This window comes from Trachypithecus francoisi, unplaced genomic scaffold (assembly GCF_009764315.1).
Source record: "Trachypithecus francoisi isolate TF-2019V2 unplaced genomic scaffold, Tfra_2.0 Lachesis_group5, whole genome shotgun sequence".
Taxonomy (NCBI): domain Eukaryota; kingdom Metazoa; phylum Chordata; class Mammalia; order Primates; family Cercopithecidae; genus Trachypithecus; species Trachypithecus francoisi.
The window spans coordinates 87160943-87181990 of record NW_022681470.1 but is presented as its reverse complement, the minus strand read 5'-3'; the positions used below and the strand labels follow the sequence as shown (position 1 = coordinate 87181990).

Genomic DNA, 21048 nt, shown 5'->3' with positions numbered 1-21048 from the left:
CAGAATTTGACCGTTAAGAAAAGGAAACTAGGCTGAGCTAGGGCACCTGAGATCCCGGCCGTCTGGGGCCGGGGCGAAGTTGCCGGCGTCGCGCGGCTGGGGGCGCCAGCAGGACCCGGCGCGGCGATCCCGGGGACTTTCACCTGCTCGGCTGGCAGCGCGGGCTGCGCGGGGGCGGACCCGGCGGCGGGCGGGGCCTTGGCGCTCGGAGGGAGGAGCCGGCCCGGGTCCGCCCCGCAGGAGGAGCCGCTCGCTGGCGGCTGATCCGGCGTCTCCGTGACAGGCACCCAGCTCCTCCGCCACCGCCACCGCCACCGCCACCGTCGCCTTTTCTTCTTCGTCCCAGGCCGTGCGTTCCACTGCTCTGGGGCGGCGCCGCGCCCAGTCCCGCTTCGGGCCGCGCGCCCCACCGCTCCCCTCCCCGGGCAGGGGCGCCGCGCAGCCCGCTCCCGCCGCCACCTCCTCCCCCGCCGCCCTCCTCGCCTGCAGGAATTGCGCGACCACAGCGTCGCTCGCGTCGCCCGCATCCGCGCAGCCCGCTGCCGCTCGGCCCTCGGCACCGCTCTAGGTCCGGCCGCCGCGCGGCCAGGGCGCCCCCTGCCCCGCGCTCCCAGGCCCCACCACGCGTCGCCGCGCCCAGCTCCAGCCTCCCCTCCCCCGGGTCTCGCCAGCCCCTTCCTGCAGCCGCCGCCGCCTCCGAAGGAGCGGGTCCGCTGCAGGTCACCATGCCCAGCAAAACCAAGTACAACCTTGTGGACGATGGGCACGATCTGCGGATCCCCTTGCACAACGAGGACGCCTTCCAGCACGGCATCTGCTTTGAGGCCAAGGTGAGGGGGCTCCAGGGAGGGTGCTACCTGTGGTGGCGGTGGGCGGGGGGGCATGTTTGAGCGCATGGGATGCACAGCCGTCCTGGACCCAGAGCTGGTGGGCTAGGCCGATTTGGGGGCCTTCCTCTTAGGGAGGGTGACTCTCCCTTCTGAGTCTGTAATTCCTCGGGCTCCTGCCCAGAACTGTTCAAGAGCAACTGCAAAGTTTGAGCGGTGTTGCCTCACCTCCCCCTTCGCACCTGCAGACTCCCCCATCCTTATCCGCCTAGGACTGAGTTGAGTTACTTCCCGGATCCCTCCTCCAGAGGAGAAGCCGGCGAGTGAGCGCAGCCTGGGCACCTGGTCCTTTAGAATCGGTTTAAGGGAGCTGTGGTGTTATTTACCTGCTGGGCTCCCAGGGAGAGGTGCTTTCAGGAAGGTCTTTTAAAAGAGAAATGCCTGCTTCCTAATTGAAGAAAAGAATACAGATTTTTTTTTAAACTTTTTTTTTTAACCGGGTCTGGGTGTCAGAGTCACTTCCTAAATGCCTAATTTGCCAGACTCCTCTCTCTGCATATGCCAGTCACTGAAGGGAATGGTGAAAGCTACCCATTTGCTAGTTTTGTGGCTTAATGTTAAGTTTCAGCATCTAGTAGGGAACTGTTGCAGAAGAATTTAGCAGAGATGACGGGAATTTTCAGCGCTGAGGTCGGAGCCCCAGGTCCACCATTGGGGGAGGGGTGGAGCAGAAGCCTCGGTCCTGGACCATCAGGTGTGAGGAAGTCTGACCCCCTGTGATGCACCTCCCTGAGTGAGGAGTTCTGGCCTCTGAAATTGCAGTGGCGGTTCCCACTGCCCATCACCAGGAAAGAGTGCTTTTTCTGTGGAATAGTGTTCTGCTCTTCCTTCAAGCTCCTTAACCTCCTCTGTGACGTAGAGACCCAGGAACTTTCGGCACCTATAGTGTGCCTGTCGGTGAAAAAGTATTGCCCCTCTAAGTAGGCTGGGTCTTGCTGGTTTTGAAAACGTTGTACTTTGGATGTGATGACAATTTGACTGTTCTCTTTTTCTCTTTCATGATGGTGTACGTGCAGGCTGTTAGCATCTCATGAAAGGATTATTCCATCAGGTGTCTTCTTCCTTCAATTCACACATTTTTCGAGTATCAGACATGTGCCTAGTGTGGTCAGTTTCTTTAGAATTTTTTTCTTTCTCATGTAGATGGGTGAGTTGGTGAAGCTCACCTTTTTTTCCCCTGAATAACCTTATCCCAGCCATATTTGCTGGAGCTAGGAGAACTGCCTCCCCCAGCCCCCTGAAACATTAAACCCTGCCGTGGAATGCAGAGCTGAAATTACTGGGTATGGCTGGGACAGAGTGGGGCTGCAGCCAAGATCTTATCTCACTTCTCTCATCTCTCAGAATAGATCTGGTCGGTGGGTCTAAGATGGGATGCTTGGGTTAATTTTTGTCCAGGCCTGTTGATTTGGTGAGTGGGGGTTTTTATTTTAAAGTATGAGTTTTCCTCAGGATCATGATTTAATTTTCTTGGACATACATAAACTGGGGAATTGGCTTGTGTTTTGTTTGGTTCACCAATACCCTGTTTTACAAATAAGAGTTGGTAAGAAGGGAGATCAGATTTAAAGTGTTTTAAGACTGAGCATGGTGGCTATTGCCTATAATTCCAGCACTTTGGGAGGCCACAGTGGGAGGATCACCTGAGCCCAGGAGTTAGAGACTGCAGTTAGTTATGATTGCACCACTGCACTCCACCCTGGGTGACAGAGTGAGACCCTGTCTCGGATAGATAGATAGATAGATAGACAGATAGATAAATACGTGTATTTTAAGCCTTTTTATTTTCTCACAGTTCAGTCCTCTGCTTTTGGTCCCCAAAACCTAGTGTGCCTAAGAATAATCAGGTGAGGGGGTTAACAAGTTTGAGTCTTGCCACACCCCAATTTTAATTCGATGCATCTTGGGGGAGCCCAGGACTATGTACCTTTAACAAGCATTCCAGGTGATTTAATGCAGGTGATTGTGGCCAGACTTTGAGAAATATTGAGAAATATTGGGCTTGAGGGTTGCCTCCAACTTGCTCCCTTTCCCAAATGTACAGTTTCTTTTCTAAGCAAATGTCTGGGGGCTTTGTGATGTAGTTCCTATAGTAACTTCCCCGGATTCACAGGCAGTGGTGGTCAGTGAAAGGAGAGGGAGCTGCAGTTGGTCCAAGCTGTTTTCCCAATACAAATCTGAGACATAGGGGACTAAGGATCCTTCTTTGAGAGAGGTGAGGCAGAGAAGAAAAGACAGGAGCATACGGTAAGGGGAGTGGTGGACCTTCTTTGGGCAAAGGCTGACTTTGAGGACCAGGTCCTAACTCTCAGATCTTTGTAAGTGATGCTGCACCCTGGCACATTCAAACACCATGTTAGTCAAGACCTGAGCAGAGGTAGAAGCACAAGCTTTTCTGTCCTACATGCACCTGGTAAGAGCCTTTTCTGGCTGTTTTCAACATCCCTGCAGAGCAGTGTCTGTGCAACTGCACAATCACTGGGATTTCAGGGTTAAATCCACATCACAGTCTTCCCTTGTTTTGGAAAAATGCAGGCTGGGAAATGCAAATGTATTATTGTTGCCTTGTCAGGTACCCTTGGAAAATGAGTGCAGCTCTTTCTCTCCCAAGGGCTGGCAGTTTTTCAGAATCAACATTGGATTGAGTGTTCCTCTGGATGTATGCCACTCATTTTCAGGGTTCTGCAGAGATTGAAAGGTATGCGGTTAGGATCGAAGGACATCTGGGTGGCAGAGGTTCTGTGCACTTAAAAAACCATGCATTTAGTTATCAAGTGCAATCCTAGATTTCACCTGCAGTACCTCATTTAATTCTCACTACTTCCCTAGGAGATGGGTCTCCTTATGTCAATTTTATAAATGAGGATATAGGCTCAGGGAGGTTGTTGTGTGCCTTAGTGCTCACAGCTGTGTATGACAAAGCCAAGATTTAAGCCTGGGGCTTTGACTTCAGACTCCCAAATCCAGTGCCTTTTCATTCAATAATTTTTGTGGAATATTCACTCTATGTTGGCCACGGGTTTGATTCACAGCTCTCTAGTGGAGTGGTCTCAGGTTGCTGGCCTCTAAGACTCTGGTATAGGAAATTATTCAAACATACATGCATGCATACATTTATTTATTTATTTATTTAGAGATGGAGTTTCGCTCCTGTGGCCCAGGCTGTAGTGCAATGGCATGATCTCACCTCACCACAACCTCCAACTCCCGGGTTCAAGTGATTCTCCTGCCTCAGCCTCCCGATTAGCTGGGATTACAGGCATGCACCAGCATGCCCAGCTAATTTTGTATTTTTAGTAGAGATGGGGTTTCTCCGTTTTGGTCAGGCTGGCCTCGAACTCCCGCCCTCAGGTGATCTGCCTGCCTCGGCCTCCCAAATGTTGGGATTACAGGCATGAACCACTGTACTCGGCTCAAACTTTTAATGCTTGGCCGTTTCCAGATTTCCCTTTGGGCTGAGAGCTGCTTGCCAGGGAAACCTGCTGTCTGTGTTCAGAGTGGGCACCTGGCTTACTGACTGATGCTGGCGGTGGGTAAATCTTACATGCCCTGAGAGCCTGTGGCTCCTTAGTACCTGCCTCCTGATCTCCCAGTATGTCTTCCTGGTGGCCAGTGTCATCAACTGTCTCTCCTCTCTTGGTGAGAAAGAGACTTCTAGTGCTAATGGTACAAAGGATAATAAGAGTATTAATAATAGTTACGTCTTATCTGTAGGTGATTTTTGATTTGCATGGGACTTTTACATACAAAGACTTTTCCTCGTATAGGAAGAGGCACATTAGTGTTATCTCAGTTTTTCAGACCAAAAAATGAGGATCAGAGAGATTAATTTGTCCAGAGTTGCAAATTGGTATATCAGCTAATGATATTTATTGAGCACTTACTATGTGCCATGCGTTATTCTAGCCACTACCTCACTTAATCCTCACACTCCAGGGCTTTTGACTCCAGTTCCATGATTCTTTCACCTCCTCCAAGGCTCACTTAAGCCTGAAGTATTAATAGTTGCTTCCTTTGTAGTCCTAACACTCATTGCCTAGATTGTTCCCTTATATCTGTGTGTATGATACAGACGGTCAGAACTGGAAAGCACCATGGCTCATCTAGTACAACACCCTCACCCCATCATTGGACAGATGAGGAAATTGAAGTCTGGAGGGGAAGTCATGGACCCAAGGTCACATAGTCAGATAATAACAGAACCAGGACTTATCCCTGGTTCCCTGGCTTCAAACTGGTTTCAGTTATCCATCACTTGAAAACAAACTACCTCAAGACTCAGTAGCTTGAAACAACAACGGTTTAGTTTGCTTATGAATCATGACTCAGGAATTGAGGCAGAGCTTGGCTGGACTGTTCTTCTGTTGCTTATGGTGTTGACTGGATCACTCACTTTGCTGTATTCATCCACAGCTAGGCTGGAATGTTCAGGAAGGCTTCACTCACATGACTGTGCCTTGGTGGTCCTTCACATGACTATTCTCTCCACTGTCTGGCTTGGATTTCCTCACAGCATGGTGGCCCTTTTTCTGGGCAACTGGTTTTCAGTGGGGGGTGTTCCAAGCAGGAAAGCAGAAGCTCTTAAGGCTGGCCTTTCTGAGTTACATAGGGTCACTTCTGCCACATCCTGTTGGTCAAAATAGGCTATTGGGGAAGAGAAATAAGCCCCACTTCTTGATGGGAGAATGTCACATTCACATTGCAAGATTGCACGTGGGATGAGAGATATTGCTGAAGCTGTTTACCACACAAAATTCTGTTTTTTCCTCTCTGCATATATCTTCTCCAGTGATATGGAATGTTCTTTGAGGAGTCTCATGCCTCTGTGTATCTCCCCCTCCCAAGCCTCAACATCAGGTACAAACATAGTCACAATGAAAAATTGCCAAGTGGAAGAAATGACCAATTGTGGAAAGTCTGAAAGCAGTAAATATCATTGCTCAGTGATTTTGTGGTTTGGGAGCATTTGGTCAGATTGAAGCTGAATTCTCTGGCTGTATTTCCTTCCTTGCTACCTGGCTTCATTGGTTGATGGTTTCCCTCATGTGGATTTTAGAGACTCCAGTAACCTCAGCAGGATATCTGTGGATGCCTCTTAAACATACTGCCATGAAGGCCTCCAGATGAATGACATTTGGTCACCGTAAGTGGGGTATCCCTGACTCATCTGAGCCTGCATGGCATGGTACAGAGCTCTCAGAACCCATTCCACTATACACTGGGTGCTTTATGTCCACTTTCTCCCTTCTCTCCACCCTAAGGGTCCTGTCTTCCAGGGTTTCTGGAACAGTAGCAATTTGGATTAAAGGTCTGATGTATTTTCCAATGTCATCATTAAGAAGGAGACATAGTTCACTTTCTTATGCCTTTCCAGATGCTTTTAAGAACACTTATCTTCTGCCCAGACCACTTTTTTTTTTTTTTTTGGTGTGGGGCAGTGAGTTCCAAAGATACAGTACTGCTCTGAAATGACACCTGTTTTATTTGTCCTTACATTGCTCTCAGGTGTCCCAGTATGTTACTCCACACCTGGTATTCTTGGGATTTGATGGACAAGTCTATTTCTACATTAGCCGTACATTTCATTATTTTATGGCTTTCAGTCGTAGCTCTGAAATGGCTTTCAGACATTTGCCCACAATGTCCCAGTTCTTTTTAGTGGTCAAAATCATGCAGCCACATCTAATGATGACCTTTGCCAGTTATCTGTAGCTAGGACCCTAATCAGACTTGACTCACTGTTTACTATTGCCTAATCATAATGCTGCTACTCCCAAGACTCAAACTTTCAGAATGCTTTTGCTGGCTATAATTACCTGCCTTTCCTTTATACCTTTGTTGCCTTGAGGATGCTTTTAGCTCCGCAGTGACCTTTTTGCTGCCCTCGTCCTGCTGTCTACCCTCCCCAACAGCCTGGGACCATGCCCATGGCCCTTCCTGCCTTTTTGCCCTACCCTGCAAACTTGATCTTTGCTACTTTCCTTCTTGCTTTCTGTTTTTGGAAAAGGCCATTTATATATTTTATTTGGAGAAATGTCTATTCTGATCCTTTGGCCATTGAAAAGTTGGATTGGCTTTTTACTATTGAGTTCCCTCCTTTCCAATAGTTTTATTGAGATGTAGTTCACATACCATACAATTCACTAATTTAAACTGTACAATTTAGTGATTTTTAAGATATTACAGATCTGTGCTACCAGCACCACAGTCAATTTTAGAACATTTTCATCACATTAAAAAGAAACACTAGGCTGGGTGTGGTGGCTCACGGCTGTAATCCCAGCGCTTTGGGAGGCCGAGGCGGGTGGATCACTTGAGGTCAGGAGTTCAAGGCTAGCCTGGCCATCATGGTGAAATCCCATGTCTACTAAAAATACAAAATTAGCTGGGCATGGTGGCACACTCCTGTAATCCTTACCACCTGCATCTGCCCAACCCTGAACAGCCACTCATCTACTTGCTGTCTCTAGATTTGCCTATTCTGAACATTTCATATTTATGGAATTATATAATATGTGGTCTTTTGTGTCTGACTTCTTTCCCTTAGCGTCATGTTTCAGGGTTCATCTATAATTTATCAGTACTCAGTTCCTTTATATGGCTGGATAATATATCATTGTATGGATATACCACATTTGGTTTGTTCACTCATCAGCTGAGGCACATTTAGGTTGTTTCCATTTTTGCCTCTTAAAAATAATGCTGTAAACATTCACGTACAGGCTTTTGTACAGGCATGTTTTTATTTTTATTTTTTAAAATTTATCTTGGGTAGAATAAATAAAAGTAAAATGGCTGGGTCCCATGGTAACCATGTGTGACCCTTTGTGGAACTTCCAATGTGGTTGCATCGTTTTACCTTTCCACCAGCAGTGTGTTCATATCCTCACCAATGCTTGTGTGACTTTTTGATTCCAGCCATCCTCCTGGGTGTGAAGTGGTGTTTCATCATGGTTTTGATTTGCGTTTCCCTTTTGAATAACAGAATGTCTCCTCATTCCCTAGCAAGCAGACTCAGAGAAAAAAAAAAAAAAAAACGACTATCTTTTCATGTATTTTTTGGCCATTTATATATTTTCTTTGGAGAAATGTCTATTCTGATCCTTTGCCCATTTAAAAGTTGGACTATTTTTACTATTTTTGTATTTTTACTATTGAGTAGTAAGAGTTCTTTATATATTCTGGATTCAAATCCCTTATATAGATTTGCAATATTTTTACCCATTCTGTGGGTGGTCTTTTCACTTTCTTGGTATTGTCCTTTGAAACACAAAGTTTTAAATTTTGATGAAGTCCAATTTTTTTCTTTTTCCCTCATTTTGAGATCTGTCTGCTTTCCATGTCCTGTTAGTCTGCCCTTGTCCTCCTAATTATGCCCTTCACTCCCCACCCCCACCCTGGCACGGTTACGTCTCCTGGGCACTGACTTACTCCTCCCTGCCTAAGAATATGCTATGGCCTTCCCTCTATGAAACGTCTCTTCTTTCTGCCTCTTTCTTTAATTAACATATTGTCTTTCTCTTCCTTTCACAGCTAAGCCTTGTGAGAGAGTACTCCACCCTCTGCAGTTTCTCAGTCTTCATTCAGTCCCTGGCCGCATCCTTCTGACTTCTGTCCTGGCTGCTGTACTGAAATTGCTCTGCTGCCCCCTCCTCTGTCCTCATCCTTTTTGACTTTTCTTCCTGAGCAGCCTGTCCTAGTCCTCCGTGGAATGCCTCATTGGGCTCTCTGTGCCTGCTTGCAGTCAGTCAGCCCCCTGCCACTGCCCATACCTCCTTCTTTTGTGGCTGTTCTACATCCTCCCTTTGCCCTCTACCGTGAGTGCTCCATTCCCTCTCCTTTGGATTCTGTCTGTTCCCACTCTTCTGTTATGCAGGCTGCTGGCTCTCTACTTCAGTTCAGACTCTGCATCTTTATTTGCAGCTTCCTGCTGGCCATCTGTACCTGAATGTGTTGCTGTCCCCATCACTCAACAAGCTGGAAATCAAATTTCTCTTCTGACTTCATTGTCTTTTAACGACCCCACCATCCTCTTGGGCATGTGGGCCTGACACTTTAAAGTACTCCTTGTATTCTTTGATTTAACAGCCAACTCAAATTTGCTGTTTACTGGGTACCTATGGTGTCCAGGCTCTACTCTCCTGTACCCCACACCAAGTCAGGTGCCAAATCCTCTTGAATGTTCCCAGTGACATCCATCCATGTGCCCTGGCTGATCCATCACCAGTTCAGATGCTCCACCCCCTCCCCTGTTATCAGGGCCATCAATAACCTCCTGAAGGCCTCCAGTGCCCCACTCGTTCTCTGATCCCCCTCATCCTTAAACTTTTGCCCTATCAATTTTCTTGAAATGGTTATCCTCCCACTCAAAAACATGAAAAGTTTCTGTACTTACATATAGTTCTAACCGAAATTCTTAGTATGATATTCAAGACTGTTTTTGAACAATTCCCTTTAATCACCCTGGGCTTCAACCCAACTGTAGTATCCACCATTCCCTTAACCCTCACTGCAGTTTCCCACTCAGTTCACAAGTCACTCCATGAAGTGGATGTTACCAGTCCCACCTGCTTTATATTAGAGCTGCTTGCCCTGTCCGATTTTCATCCCTGCATTGTCATTGTCAGGGTCCATATCACTGTGCCCCCATGTCTTCCACAGCACTGAGTACAGTGCCTTGTGCATAGAAAATGTATTCTGAATGAAAGAGATGCTCCCTATAAGATGGCCAGGACCCTCCTGGGTCACCCAATGGTGAGAGGTGCCTTAATTGACTCCACACTCCTCCCCACCATTTTTCTTGCTTTAGTCTGGTAACTTCCGGTTGCCAGTGGCTTGAGGGACCTCCCTGGTAACCCCAATCTCACACAGTGCTAATTCCTTCCAATGAAAATGCCAAGTAAGCATTTTTTTCCCTGAATTAAATAAAATTCCAGTAATGAATGTCAAATGGAATTAGAATCTGAATATGGAACATATGGCCAATTTCAGGATTAGGTAATTGTCATTTATGTAAGAAACATTTTCAACTTGTTTTCTCATTAATGAATTGATGTCTTTTTTTTTTTTCCTAATTCATGACTTATTTTCTTTAATTTGCTACTTTGCAATTTTTATGACATGAATTTGGTTGGTAGCATAGCATGGCATGGATTCAGGAGCCAAACTGTGTTTAGGTTCAAATCCTGGCTCTATCCCTCACTTGCTACGTGACCTTGTGTGAGTTATGTAACATCTTTCCTGTAGCATTCTCATTTGTAAAAAGAGGATACAAATATCTCATACTTCATAGGGTTAATGGGAGGATTGAATGAGTAGTACCTGTAAATGGCCTAGCATCATGTGTGGCACAGAGTTGGCTGCTGTTTTTATTACTGTTATTAAGTCCTACAAGTTGCAATTTAAGTTTCATCTGTGCATGGTTTTAATCTATGGAATATTCAGACACTCTGTTCTTTTATAAGTCAGAGACCTAGTCATGTATTATCTTCATTATACATGCCTGCTTAAAAAATCTAGCTGTAGCTACTTTGATTCCTAAGGTTGCAAATCAGACAGCGTGACTACTTTGTGGGCTTAAAATAGCTGTCAGCCTCCTTGGGAAGGAATACAAAGGGGTTAACTAGGTTCTGGTGCATGCCACCATCACATTTGTTCCAGCCCTTTAATCCTTGTCAGGATTAAAAATCACAGAATCTTAAGTACGATGTTGTCTGTCTTCACTTGTCTTTCTCTGAATTTCTTGGATAAATATTTCTTTAGGCAGAGGTAATCTAAGCAGAAGGAATCTTCTGTCATGGGATTAATTAATACCTTGTGATGCTTACATTTCCCCTTACAATTTTTATATTCAGCATCATGTTTCCTTTTAAGCACTGGAGCAGCTGGCTTTAAACGTTATTTAAAATGGCACTTCCAGCAAATTCAGTGCCCAGAGAGTGCTGGAACACTTTAGAATTCCTACTCCGCCACCCCTTGTGTATAGCCCTGTTGGTTTTCTCTAGTGAGGCTTAAGTGTCTCACCCCTTTGTGGTCCATCCATGAAAACTGAGGAGAGTGGCTACCCCCATTTATTCTTGAAACTAAGTGCTTTCCAGGGGGAACTTGTTTAAATGAGCAGTGTTGAGTATTGAATGAGACCTGGGAATCCCTACTAAGGGGCCCACCCTTGGGAGTAAGGGGGTGACCAAGAAGGGAGCTCCCCTAACCCCACAGCACCCTGTAACATTCTGAATTCCCTCAGCACATGAGTGTGTTGGGGAGAGGGAAAGGAGACAGCGAGGAGACCATGAGAAGTGCTGTTTGCATGCTTGTAGAATTATCATGCATCCATATTCCGTGCTGCTCTTCCCTGCTAGTTCCATGTGTGCATTGCGTGTCTCCTTAATTAGGCTACAAGCTCCTCAAAGGTCGAGGGGACTCCCTAACTCACTTGCCTCATGCTAGCCACACCGTAGAAAGATAACATAATTACTGTCATTTAGAAAGTGCTTACTGTGTTCCAGGGACTGTGCCAAGCTCTTTCTATGAAACGATTAATTTAGTTCTCCCAACAACCATGCTAGTTAAGGTATTATCATTATTTGTATCTTCTAGATGAAGAAGCCAAGGTAGTGTGGCTCAGGGTGTCTCCACTATGAGCTCTTGTGCTGTATATATCATTCAAAATACCAAGAGCTAATGTTTTTCAAGTCCTCACTGTGTTCTGTGCATTGTTCTAAGCATTTTACATGTATTAACTGATTTAATCTTTACAGTGGCCCCTGTCCCATGAGGATAGGTATTATTGTTCTAGTTTTTCAGAGGAGGGTCTTTTAGGTTGGATTGAATAGGCAAATGGTCTGTTGAAGGTGATCTTAGTCCTTTCCATTGTGGCTGTGTCTGGGACCCAGGTCTGCTGTTCTGTGCCATTTTCAGACGGTAGAGGTTGGGAAGAGGGAGAGGATCAGGAAAAAGAACTAATGAGTGCTAGGTTTATAGGCTCACCTGTAAAGGCTTTTCTGGGCCATGTTGATGTTGTCCAGATAAAGAAATGAGCCATCAGTGACTAGGTGGAAATGCTGGAGAAGGGGAAGGAGAGGAGCTCTGGGAGGCCCTTCCTGGAGGGTGTTATTCTTGGCTGGGCTCTTGCCTGTGCATTTCCTGTTCAGTGTGGCATTTCACTCCTCTCAATGTCCACGCCCTTTTCCTTGCCTTTCCCAGCCCCCCTTTTTTTTTTTGTCTTTTGAGATGGGATTTTACTGTGTTGCCCAGGCTGCAATGCAGTGGCATGATCATGACTCATTGCAGCCTTGACCTCCTGGGGCTCAGGTGATCCTCCCAGCTCAGCCTCTCAAGTAGCTGGGACTACAGGCATGTGCCACCATGCCTGACCGGTTTTCATGTGTGTGTGTATATATATATGTGTGTGTGTGTATATATATACATATATATATGTATTTTTTTTTTTTTTTTTTGTAGAGATGGGTTTTCACCATGTTGCTCAGACTGGTCTGGAACTCCTGGGCTCAAGTGATCTGCTCACCTCAGTCTCCCAAAGTGCTGGAATTACAGGTGTGAGCCACTGTGCCTGGCCCCACTTCTATTTTTTTCCTGTATTCCATTTTTAAAAAACTTTTATTTTAAGCTCAGGGGCACATGTGCAGGTTTGTCAAATAGGTAAACTTGCGTAATGGGGGTTTGTTGTACAGATTATTTCATCAATCAGGTATTAAACCTAGGACTCATTAGTTCTTTTTCCTGATCCTCTCCCTCTTCCCAACCTCTACCGTCTGAAAAGCCACAGTGTATGGTGTTCCCCTGCATGTGTCCATGTGTTCTCATCATTTAGCTCCCACTTATAAGTGAGAACATGCAGTATTTGTTTTTTTTGTTCCTGCACTAGTTTGCTAAGGATAATGGCTTCCAGCTCCATCTATGTCCCTGCAAAGGACATGATCTCGTTCTTTGTTATGGCTGCACAGTATTCCATGATGCATATGTACCACATTTTCTTTAGCTAGTCTATCTATCATTGATAGGCATGTAGGATGATTCCGTATCTTCACTATTGTGAATAATGCTGCAATGAACATATGCGTGCATGTGTCTTTATAATAGAATGACTTATATTTCTCTGGGTACATACCCAGTAATGGGATTGCTGGGTCAAATGGTATTTCTATCTTTAGGTCTCTGAGGAATCGCCATACTGTTTTCCACAATGGCTGAACTAATTTACACTCCCACCAACAGTCTATGAATGTTGCTTTTTCTTTACAACCTTGCCAACGTCTGTTATTTTTTGACTTTTTAGTAATACCCCTGTTGACTGGTGTTAGATGGTATCTCATTGTGGTTTTGATTTGCATTTCTCTAATGATTAGTGATGCTGAGCTTTTTTTCGCATATGCTTATTGGCCCACCTCTATTTTTGAGGACAAGTTATCTCCACTCAGAGGCCCCAGGGTGCCTCTGGTAGAGTACAAAACGCTGAAAAGCTCATTCCCAGAGATGTTGCCTTTTGGATTGGAAATCTCAGTCCACCATGCACAATGGAAAAGCTCCTTGATTGTGTCCTTTTTGTCTATCTTGACTATAAACTCTTTGCTTTTTCTTTTGGTTTCTTTGGGTGGGAAGAAGCACTCATGTAGAAACATTTTATTGTTCTGTGGAGAGGAAGATTAATGTCTCCTGTGGGCCAAGTGACAGGTAACATTATCTTGCCACACACAGCCTCCACTGTAACTACATTTTCAAACTGGCTGGTTTTTTTTTGGAGACAGGGTCTCACTATATTGCCCAGTCTGATCTCAAACTCCTGGGCTCAAGCAATCCTTCTGCCCTGGCCTCCCAAAGTACTAGCATTACAGGCGTGAGCCACTGTGCCTGGCCTCAAATTGGCTCTTTAATGTGGCTGGATTTCTTAAATTTGGCAGCCCAGATTAAACAGACGATATTCTGGGCACCTATATCCAAAGTATGATTGAAATTTTACCTTTACTCAAAGTCACTTAAATGCATTTTTTTTCCTCCTCCAGATCAAGGATTTTGCAGCTTCCACAGATGAAGGAAATCACCTGCAAATTCTTTTGATTAATTAGAGCAGGTGTTTTAGTCTTTGGAGTAATCACAATCACCTGAAAACTAGTAAAAATACAGAGGCCTAGGCTTGTTGAAGTAGCATAGGGCCTGAGTGTCTTTACCAAGTTTTCCACAATGTGATTCTGATGGACACTTTAGTTTGAGACCCACAGCATTAGAGCACTGGTTCTTAAACTTGGCTGCTCATTGAAATCTCTGTGGAGTTATAAAAACAAAATGATAGCTAAGTACTCCTAGTGATTTTGATTCAGTTAGTATGGAGTGCAACCTGGGCATTGTGATTTTTCTATCTTCTGTTTCTTTGCTGAGACTTTTGACTTTTTAATTGGTTTCAAGCATATTCATAATTGCTTGTTGAAGCATTCTTAGGACTGCTTTAAGACCCATGTCAGGTAATTTTAATATTATCTGTCATCTTGACTTTGGCTTCTGTTGATTGTCTTTTCTCATTCATGTTGAGATTCTCCTGGTTCTTGGAGTGACGAATGATTTTTTACTGAAACCTGGACATTTTGGATATTATGTTATGAGCTTCAGGTCTTATTTAGATCTTCTAGCAGGAGAGCCTCACTTCTCTCAGGTGGGGTAGAAGTCTAGGTTATTCACTAGGCCTCAGCTGATACCATCCTATTTGGAAGGGGTAGGGGTACCTCATTACTGATTCCACATGACCACCACTAATACTGGCCTTAATACCACTGGGTTGGTGGCAGAAGTTCAAGGTCTCCACTTGGTCTCCTCTGACACCCCAGCAAGGAGGTGGAGGAGGCCTTGTGTTTCCAGGTGAGGTAGATGTTCCAGCTTCCCATTTGGTGTTGTCACTATCGGGAGGGAGGTGAGATTGGAATATCTGATTACAGCCTGGTGAGGCAGAAGTCTAGTTTCCCCACTCGGTTGGTGAGGTTGGGCCACAGTTTTTTTCTCTTCTCTTTTTCTTCTTTTTGAGACAAGGCCTCACTCTGTCACCTGGGCTGGAGTGCAGTGGCATGATCATGGCTCACTGAAGCCTCAACCTCCCAGGCTCAGGTGATCTTCCCACCTCAGCCTCCCTGGTAGCTGAGACTACAGGTGGGTGCTACCATGCCTGGCTAATTTTTTGCATTTTTTGTTGGGTTTTGCCATGTTGCCCAGGCTGGTCTGGAACTCCTGGGCTCAAATGATCCACCTGCTTCAGACTCCCAAGGTGCTGGATTACAGATGTGAGCCTCTGTACCCAGCCCATAGTGTTTTTTTGTGGTATTTTTCTGGAGTGGAGCTGTTACTGTTGGAAAATTATTTTTGTCATACTCTGCTGCCCCTTTCCTGGTCATTTGGTTAGAGAGAACAGGCTTTCTTGGGACGTTTTTTGTTTTGTCTGTGTCTATTGGTGTTTCCACGTCTCCAGGTTCTCCAGCAACCAGTCTGGGAGATGTGAGGCTAAAAGAAAATGCAGGGAACTCGCTGCTGTGCCATCTCTTGGGTGCTGAGGTCCCTAGCTTCTCTGTCTTCTCTCCATCTTTCAGATTCTTCTCCTGCTTCTTTTGTGTATAATGTCTGAACTTTTTAGTTCTATCTCAGAGGAATAGGGGAAGATGTATCTAGTTCATTTTTGTGCAAGTGGGAATTCTCCATATTGGGAGGCTCCCCAGATGATTCTAATCAAATCAAATCAAGCAGGAACATTTGAGAATCATAGGGTGAAAACATTGGAGCAGGCAAAGGAAGTTTCAGTGGGAAGACCAAGAAGAACTGGGGTCCTCCCCAAGTGGTGGTCTTTATGAATCACTGTGTACTGCCTCATAAATTCTTATTTCACTAATATCCACTTTCCTCTCATGGGTTTGTTGCGTTCTCCTTAGATTTCTTTCTTCGTGTAGCCCTTTCCGAGTCTGACTCCTGTTCCCTGAATTTGCATTCCTAAATGCAGATGTAGAAATGGATCCAGTCTACAGGAAGCATTTATTGTGCATCTACCATATTTGGGACACAGTGCTTGGTGTTGAAGGCCAGAGAGAGATGAGACAAGGCTGGTGACTTGAAGGATGTCAGCCTGGCTGGGAAGATACTGACACGTGGAAAGATAGGCACATTATATTATTAGGTATTAATCACATACTATGTGCTGGGCATTCTGCTAGGTGTTTTATAAACTTTCTGATTTAATTCTTTCAACTGTGCTGCCAGATGGGTGCTATTTTTCCTCTTGTATAGTTGCTGCTTCTGAGGGTCTGTCAAATCAAGTGACTTGACCAAGTTCACTTCATATCCAATTCTGGGACAAAAATAAGATCAAGGCTTTGGTGCTAAAATGAGGCCTTACTTTTCACATGCAGCCATGTTCCACTGAGCTTTCTGTAGGGCGTATTCATGGACACTGCTGCGATGGAGCAGAGCTCATCCATTTTCCTGGACCCAGAACAACTTTTGGAGGCAGCTGTTAGTGGACTAGTCTATGGCTTTGGAAGGGTTATTTCAGGGGTTTAAAATGATGATTCTTGAGGTTTTAAAACATCCTTAGCAGCTCTGTGGAGGGTGGTGGAGGGGGCAATAATAGGCCTGGAGAGACTGTCTAGGAAGCTCGTCCTGTACTGCAGGCACAAGGTGGTAGTGGTGGGAGCTAGGGATGTTAGACAACAACTTCCTTTGTGTTCCCAGGCTTTTGTTAATATTTATCTGCAGTATAGCAGTTATTTCTGTCTTCTATACCCTCCCTTGCTTACCCTGAGTAGCTTTCCCTGGCTGGTGAGATCCTTATCTCACTGTATCTGACTTGCTTTTGAATTTCCAGAGCTTAGCACAGTGTCTGATGCCTTATAGGTGTGCCATTGGTCTTGAATGAATGAATCAATGCATGAAGTTGATGACAGTGTGGGTATACTGCTTCACTCTTCACCACATTTACTGGGGTGCCTTGGCCAGGAGTGGGATCCCCAACATGACTCTTACCCACTGTAGTGATTTTGCTTCCCCTGCCCAGCCCAACTGTCATGTGAGTCATGTTGGCTATATTTCACAAAACAGTTTTACGTAGAGAATCTGATGTTTAATGACTCCCCCTCTCAGTCGTTCCCTTGACAGGATGGTAAAGAGGTTTACGATGTGTGTCTCATTTTTCTTTTACTAAAGTTGAACTAGCTTGTAGCTGGCTTTGTAGTTGTAGGCGTAGGATGCATACAACAACTCCACGCTCATCTTGTGAGGGTTAGCTCAGCAAATACTAGTTTCTCACCTTCATCCAACTGTACCTGTGTGCTTCCTTGTATTACCACAGCACCATCTGATTTATAGTAGTGTTATTTGTATACTTAGCATAGGGCCCCAAAAGGTGGTTGAACTTTTGTATTTTCTTTTTTTTGTTTTGAGACGGAGTCTCGCTCTGTCACCCAGGCTGGAGTGCAGTGGCGCGATCTCGGCTCACTGCAAGCTCCGCCTCCCGGGTTCACGCCATTCTCCTGCCTCAGCCTCCTGAGTAGCTGGGACCACAGGCGCCCGCCACCGCACCCGGCTAATTTTTGGTATTTGTAGTAGAGACGGGGTTTCACCGTGGTCTCGATCTCCTGACCTTGTGATCCGCCCGCCTCGGCCTCCCAAAGTGCTGGGATTACAGGCATGAGCCACCGCGCCTGGCTGAAGTTTTGTATTTTCTGCAGCACTGACAGAGGGCCTGGTTTATAGTAGCCACTCAGTAAAGACACAGGGGTGGATGAATTCCGCAAGAGTTTGGTGTGTTAGAGTGAGGCTGACATCCCTAGAATGCTATGGATGTCCAGTAGCTTGTGACGGTGATGCCCCTTAGTGAGTCTTTATTTCCTCTTTCCAACAGTAGCTTTAAGTTGTTTTCTGTTAAAAATATGTCTGAAGCATACACTTGAGGCTGCTGACTCACCTTTTCTAAGGCAGTCTGAATGCACTGGATATGCCATGTGGGAGGGAGGCAGCCACCTCCCCATTCTCATTTACACTTTTTTTTACTTTATACTAATTTGTCTACTCTATTCAGCATGGAGGCTGGGGTCTGAGAGACTGGAATGTGGCTTGGGAGAGTTCAGGACAAGCTGCAATGCCAATCCCATCCTTTATTGGATCACGGCCTTGAACTAGTCACTTTCATCTCTTTGTACTTCAGTCTCCCTCATCTGTAAAATAACAGAGCTGATTTAGAACCTAAATCTCAGAGGTGATCTCTGAGATCCCTTCCAACTCCAGCACTCCATGATTCTGTATTTGATTCTTCCTGTGTATTCTGCAGACCATCCCCCTCTACCCAGTGAAGTCACATCCCAATTAATGCCCACGTACTGGCTGACAAATCAATTAGAGCAGTCAGAACACAGCAAGACTGCACAGCACTCCATGTGCTTCTGGGCTGTGTAAAGTGCCTTCTCTCTTTGAGATGTGGGAGGAGGAAACTTGTGATCTCTGTCTTCCCTTAGCTGTTCATCAATATGTTATTCAAATGTAACTACATATAAGCAGGATTTATCCATTACTAGTCTTATGTTCTCAAGTATTTATACTGTTTGCTGCTCTGTGAAAAAAATTCTTTAAAGTCTAGTCATCAATTTTACCATATTGCAGCCAAAAGAGAAGAATTTTGAAAAGCATCAGAACCCTATAGCATCAAATTCTGCAAAAAGGCAAAGGACAAAAAAGACTTAGTTATGATCTTGCATTTCTGTAGAAATTCAAGCAGGAAGAGGCCTATATGTGCTTGAGAGCCCCAGGGGTTGTCCCATGGGCCAGGGTCTTGGGCTTAAAAGCTGGCATTGTTGCTGACTGTTTGAGGGCTAACAGTTAACCTTGCTGCCTCGGAAACCTAATTTCATGTAACAGTGCTTTGCAACCCTGCTGCACCATAGGATCACCTGAGGAACTTATAAAACATGGATACTCACTGCCCCTAGGGATTCTTATTTCACATATTCAGGCTGGGTTCCTATCATCATCGTAATTTTAAAAACTCCCAGGTTATCTTGTCGTGTGCAGCCATAAGAACTGCTGATGTGTACACAGAATAAGGACATTTGTGAGCAGAACTGGGTTGTTCAGATTATCGAGACTGATTTATAAGGCCAGAATTTCTTTTTATGGATTTACAATGAGGAACCTAATTAAAAAGAGTTACTGGATATACTTGGGGATACAAAACCAGCACTTATCTCGCTGCAAGTAGGAGGGTGGTGGTGAGGAGGGGGACAGATCTCCATCAAAAGGGTATTTGGGAATGTTTAATGGCAGCAGGCCAAGAGGGTTTGAGGTGTGCCCCAAAACAATGGTGATGATTTCCTCTTTGAGGCCAGATTATTCAGTCTGTAGGTCAAAGCCCTCCTTATACTACTAAGTATTTGGCTGGACACTGCTAGCTGTGTGTCCAGACTGTGTGTGTGTGTCCAGGGCTGAGCAGCACCTCCTTCCCCTTCCTGTGATAATGTATTTATGAATTTATGAATACATAGAGTCTGGTGACTGATACCTCTTTTGGTATCAGGGATTTTCTCTCCCTCTCACCATTCTCCTTCTCCTTCATCTCTCTTCCACTCCTTGTGTATTTTGTGTCTCAGACCTAGAATCAATCATTTCTCCAGGAAGACCTGGTATCTTTTAATGCAAAATTGTATTTCAAGACCATTATCTTGGCACCAGGGATGCTAATTTTTATTGAGTTGGCCATTGTCTATAGGTCTTTTTTGGTGAACAGAGCTAGGAAGCTACACAGAATGAAAGAGCAAGAATGAATGTGATAGATGTAAACATACTTGTATCATACTGATATTTCCAATATCTTATCTACTTCTGTATTTCATCTGATCTTTTGTCCACACTGAGAATTCTGGTTTTCAAATACATAGGGAATAACAGAATCCACTATTCCATAATTACTTGCTTTATCCTATGCTACACAATTAGGGATCTCAGAATAATAGTACAAACACCAGCACCAATTATGATTACTGAAAACAGTCCAAAACCTTTCAAAAAATATGTCATCTGTATCCTCCACCATCTTTTAAAATGGTTATACTGTATTATTGTGATACTCTGAATAATGGTCCCTCAAAACGTATTCATGTCTTAATCTCTGGAATCTGTGAATGTTACTTTACGTGACAAAGACTTTGTATATGTGATTAAGTTTAGGATCTTCAGATGGTGAGATTATCCTGGATTATCTGGGTGGGCTTTAAATATATTCACAGTTGTCCTTACAAGAGGAAGGTAGGGGCCGGGCGCGGTGGCTCAAGCCTGTAATCCCAGCACTTTGGGAGGCCGAGACGGGCGGATCACGAGGTCAGGAGATCGAGACCATCCTGGCTAACACGGTGAAACCCCGTCTCTACTAAAAAAAATACAAAAAATTAGCCGGGCGAGATGGCGGGCGCCTGTAGTCCCAGCTACACGGGAGGCTGAGGCAGGAGAATGGCATAAACCCAGGAGGTGGAGCTTGCAGTGAGCTGAGATCCGGCCACTGCACTCCAGCCTGGGCGACAGAGCGAGACTCCGTCTCAAAAAAAAAAAAAAAAAAAAAAAAAAAAAAAAAAAAAAAGAGGAAGGTAGGGGAAGATTATACACAGAAGAGGAAAAGACAGTGTAACCACAGAGGCAGAGATTGGAGTGATGTGGCCACAGCCAAGGAAGACTGGCAGCCTCCAGCAGCTGGAAGAGGCAAGGAATGGGTTCTCCTCTAGAGCCTCTGGAGGCTGTGCAGCCTGCTGACACCTTGATTTAGGCCCAATGAAACTGATTTCGGACTTCTGTTCACCAGAGTTGTGAAAAAATAAATTTCTGTTGTCTTAAGCCTATAACTTTGTCATAATTTGTTATAGCAGCCCCAGTTAACTAATACAATCATATAGTCATTACACATTGTAATATTTCCTTTTTAACCCTCATTTAGTTTTAGTTCTTCAGTAATTACATATTTAATACTTACTACCAATACTTACATTCTTGTTTCTGGTCACTTTTATTATCCAAAGTTCTTCTCTAGTATCCTTAGGAAAAGCTTATGGAAACAATATTCCCTGATTTTTTTTTTTTCTGAATGTTGATAACATCTTATCTATGCTCTTTGTATGTGAAAGGTCAAAACTGCTGAATA

General features: G+C 44.8%; 1 protein-coding gene across 3 annotated transcripts in view; it reads left to right on the top strand.

The window, feature by feature from the left end:
- The first annotated feature begins 238 nt into the window (after window positions 1-238).
- Window positions 239-21048, top strand: part of LOC117074395 (carboxyl-terminal PDZ ligand of neuronal nitric oxide synthase protein) — a 344705-nt gene continuing 323895 nt past the window's right edge. For all 3 annotated transcript variants that reach the window (XM_033195794.1, XM_033195793.1, XM_033195796.1), the window contains exon 1: window positions 239-830. In XM_033195794.1, coding sequence (XP_033051685.1) covers window positions 726-830 — 105 coding nt within the window. In that variant the 5' untranslated portion in view covers window positions 239-725. The remainder of the gene's footprint in view (window positions 831-21048) is intronic.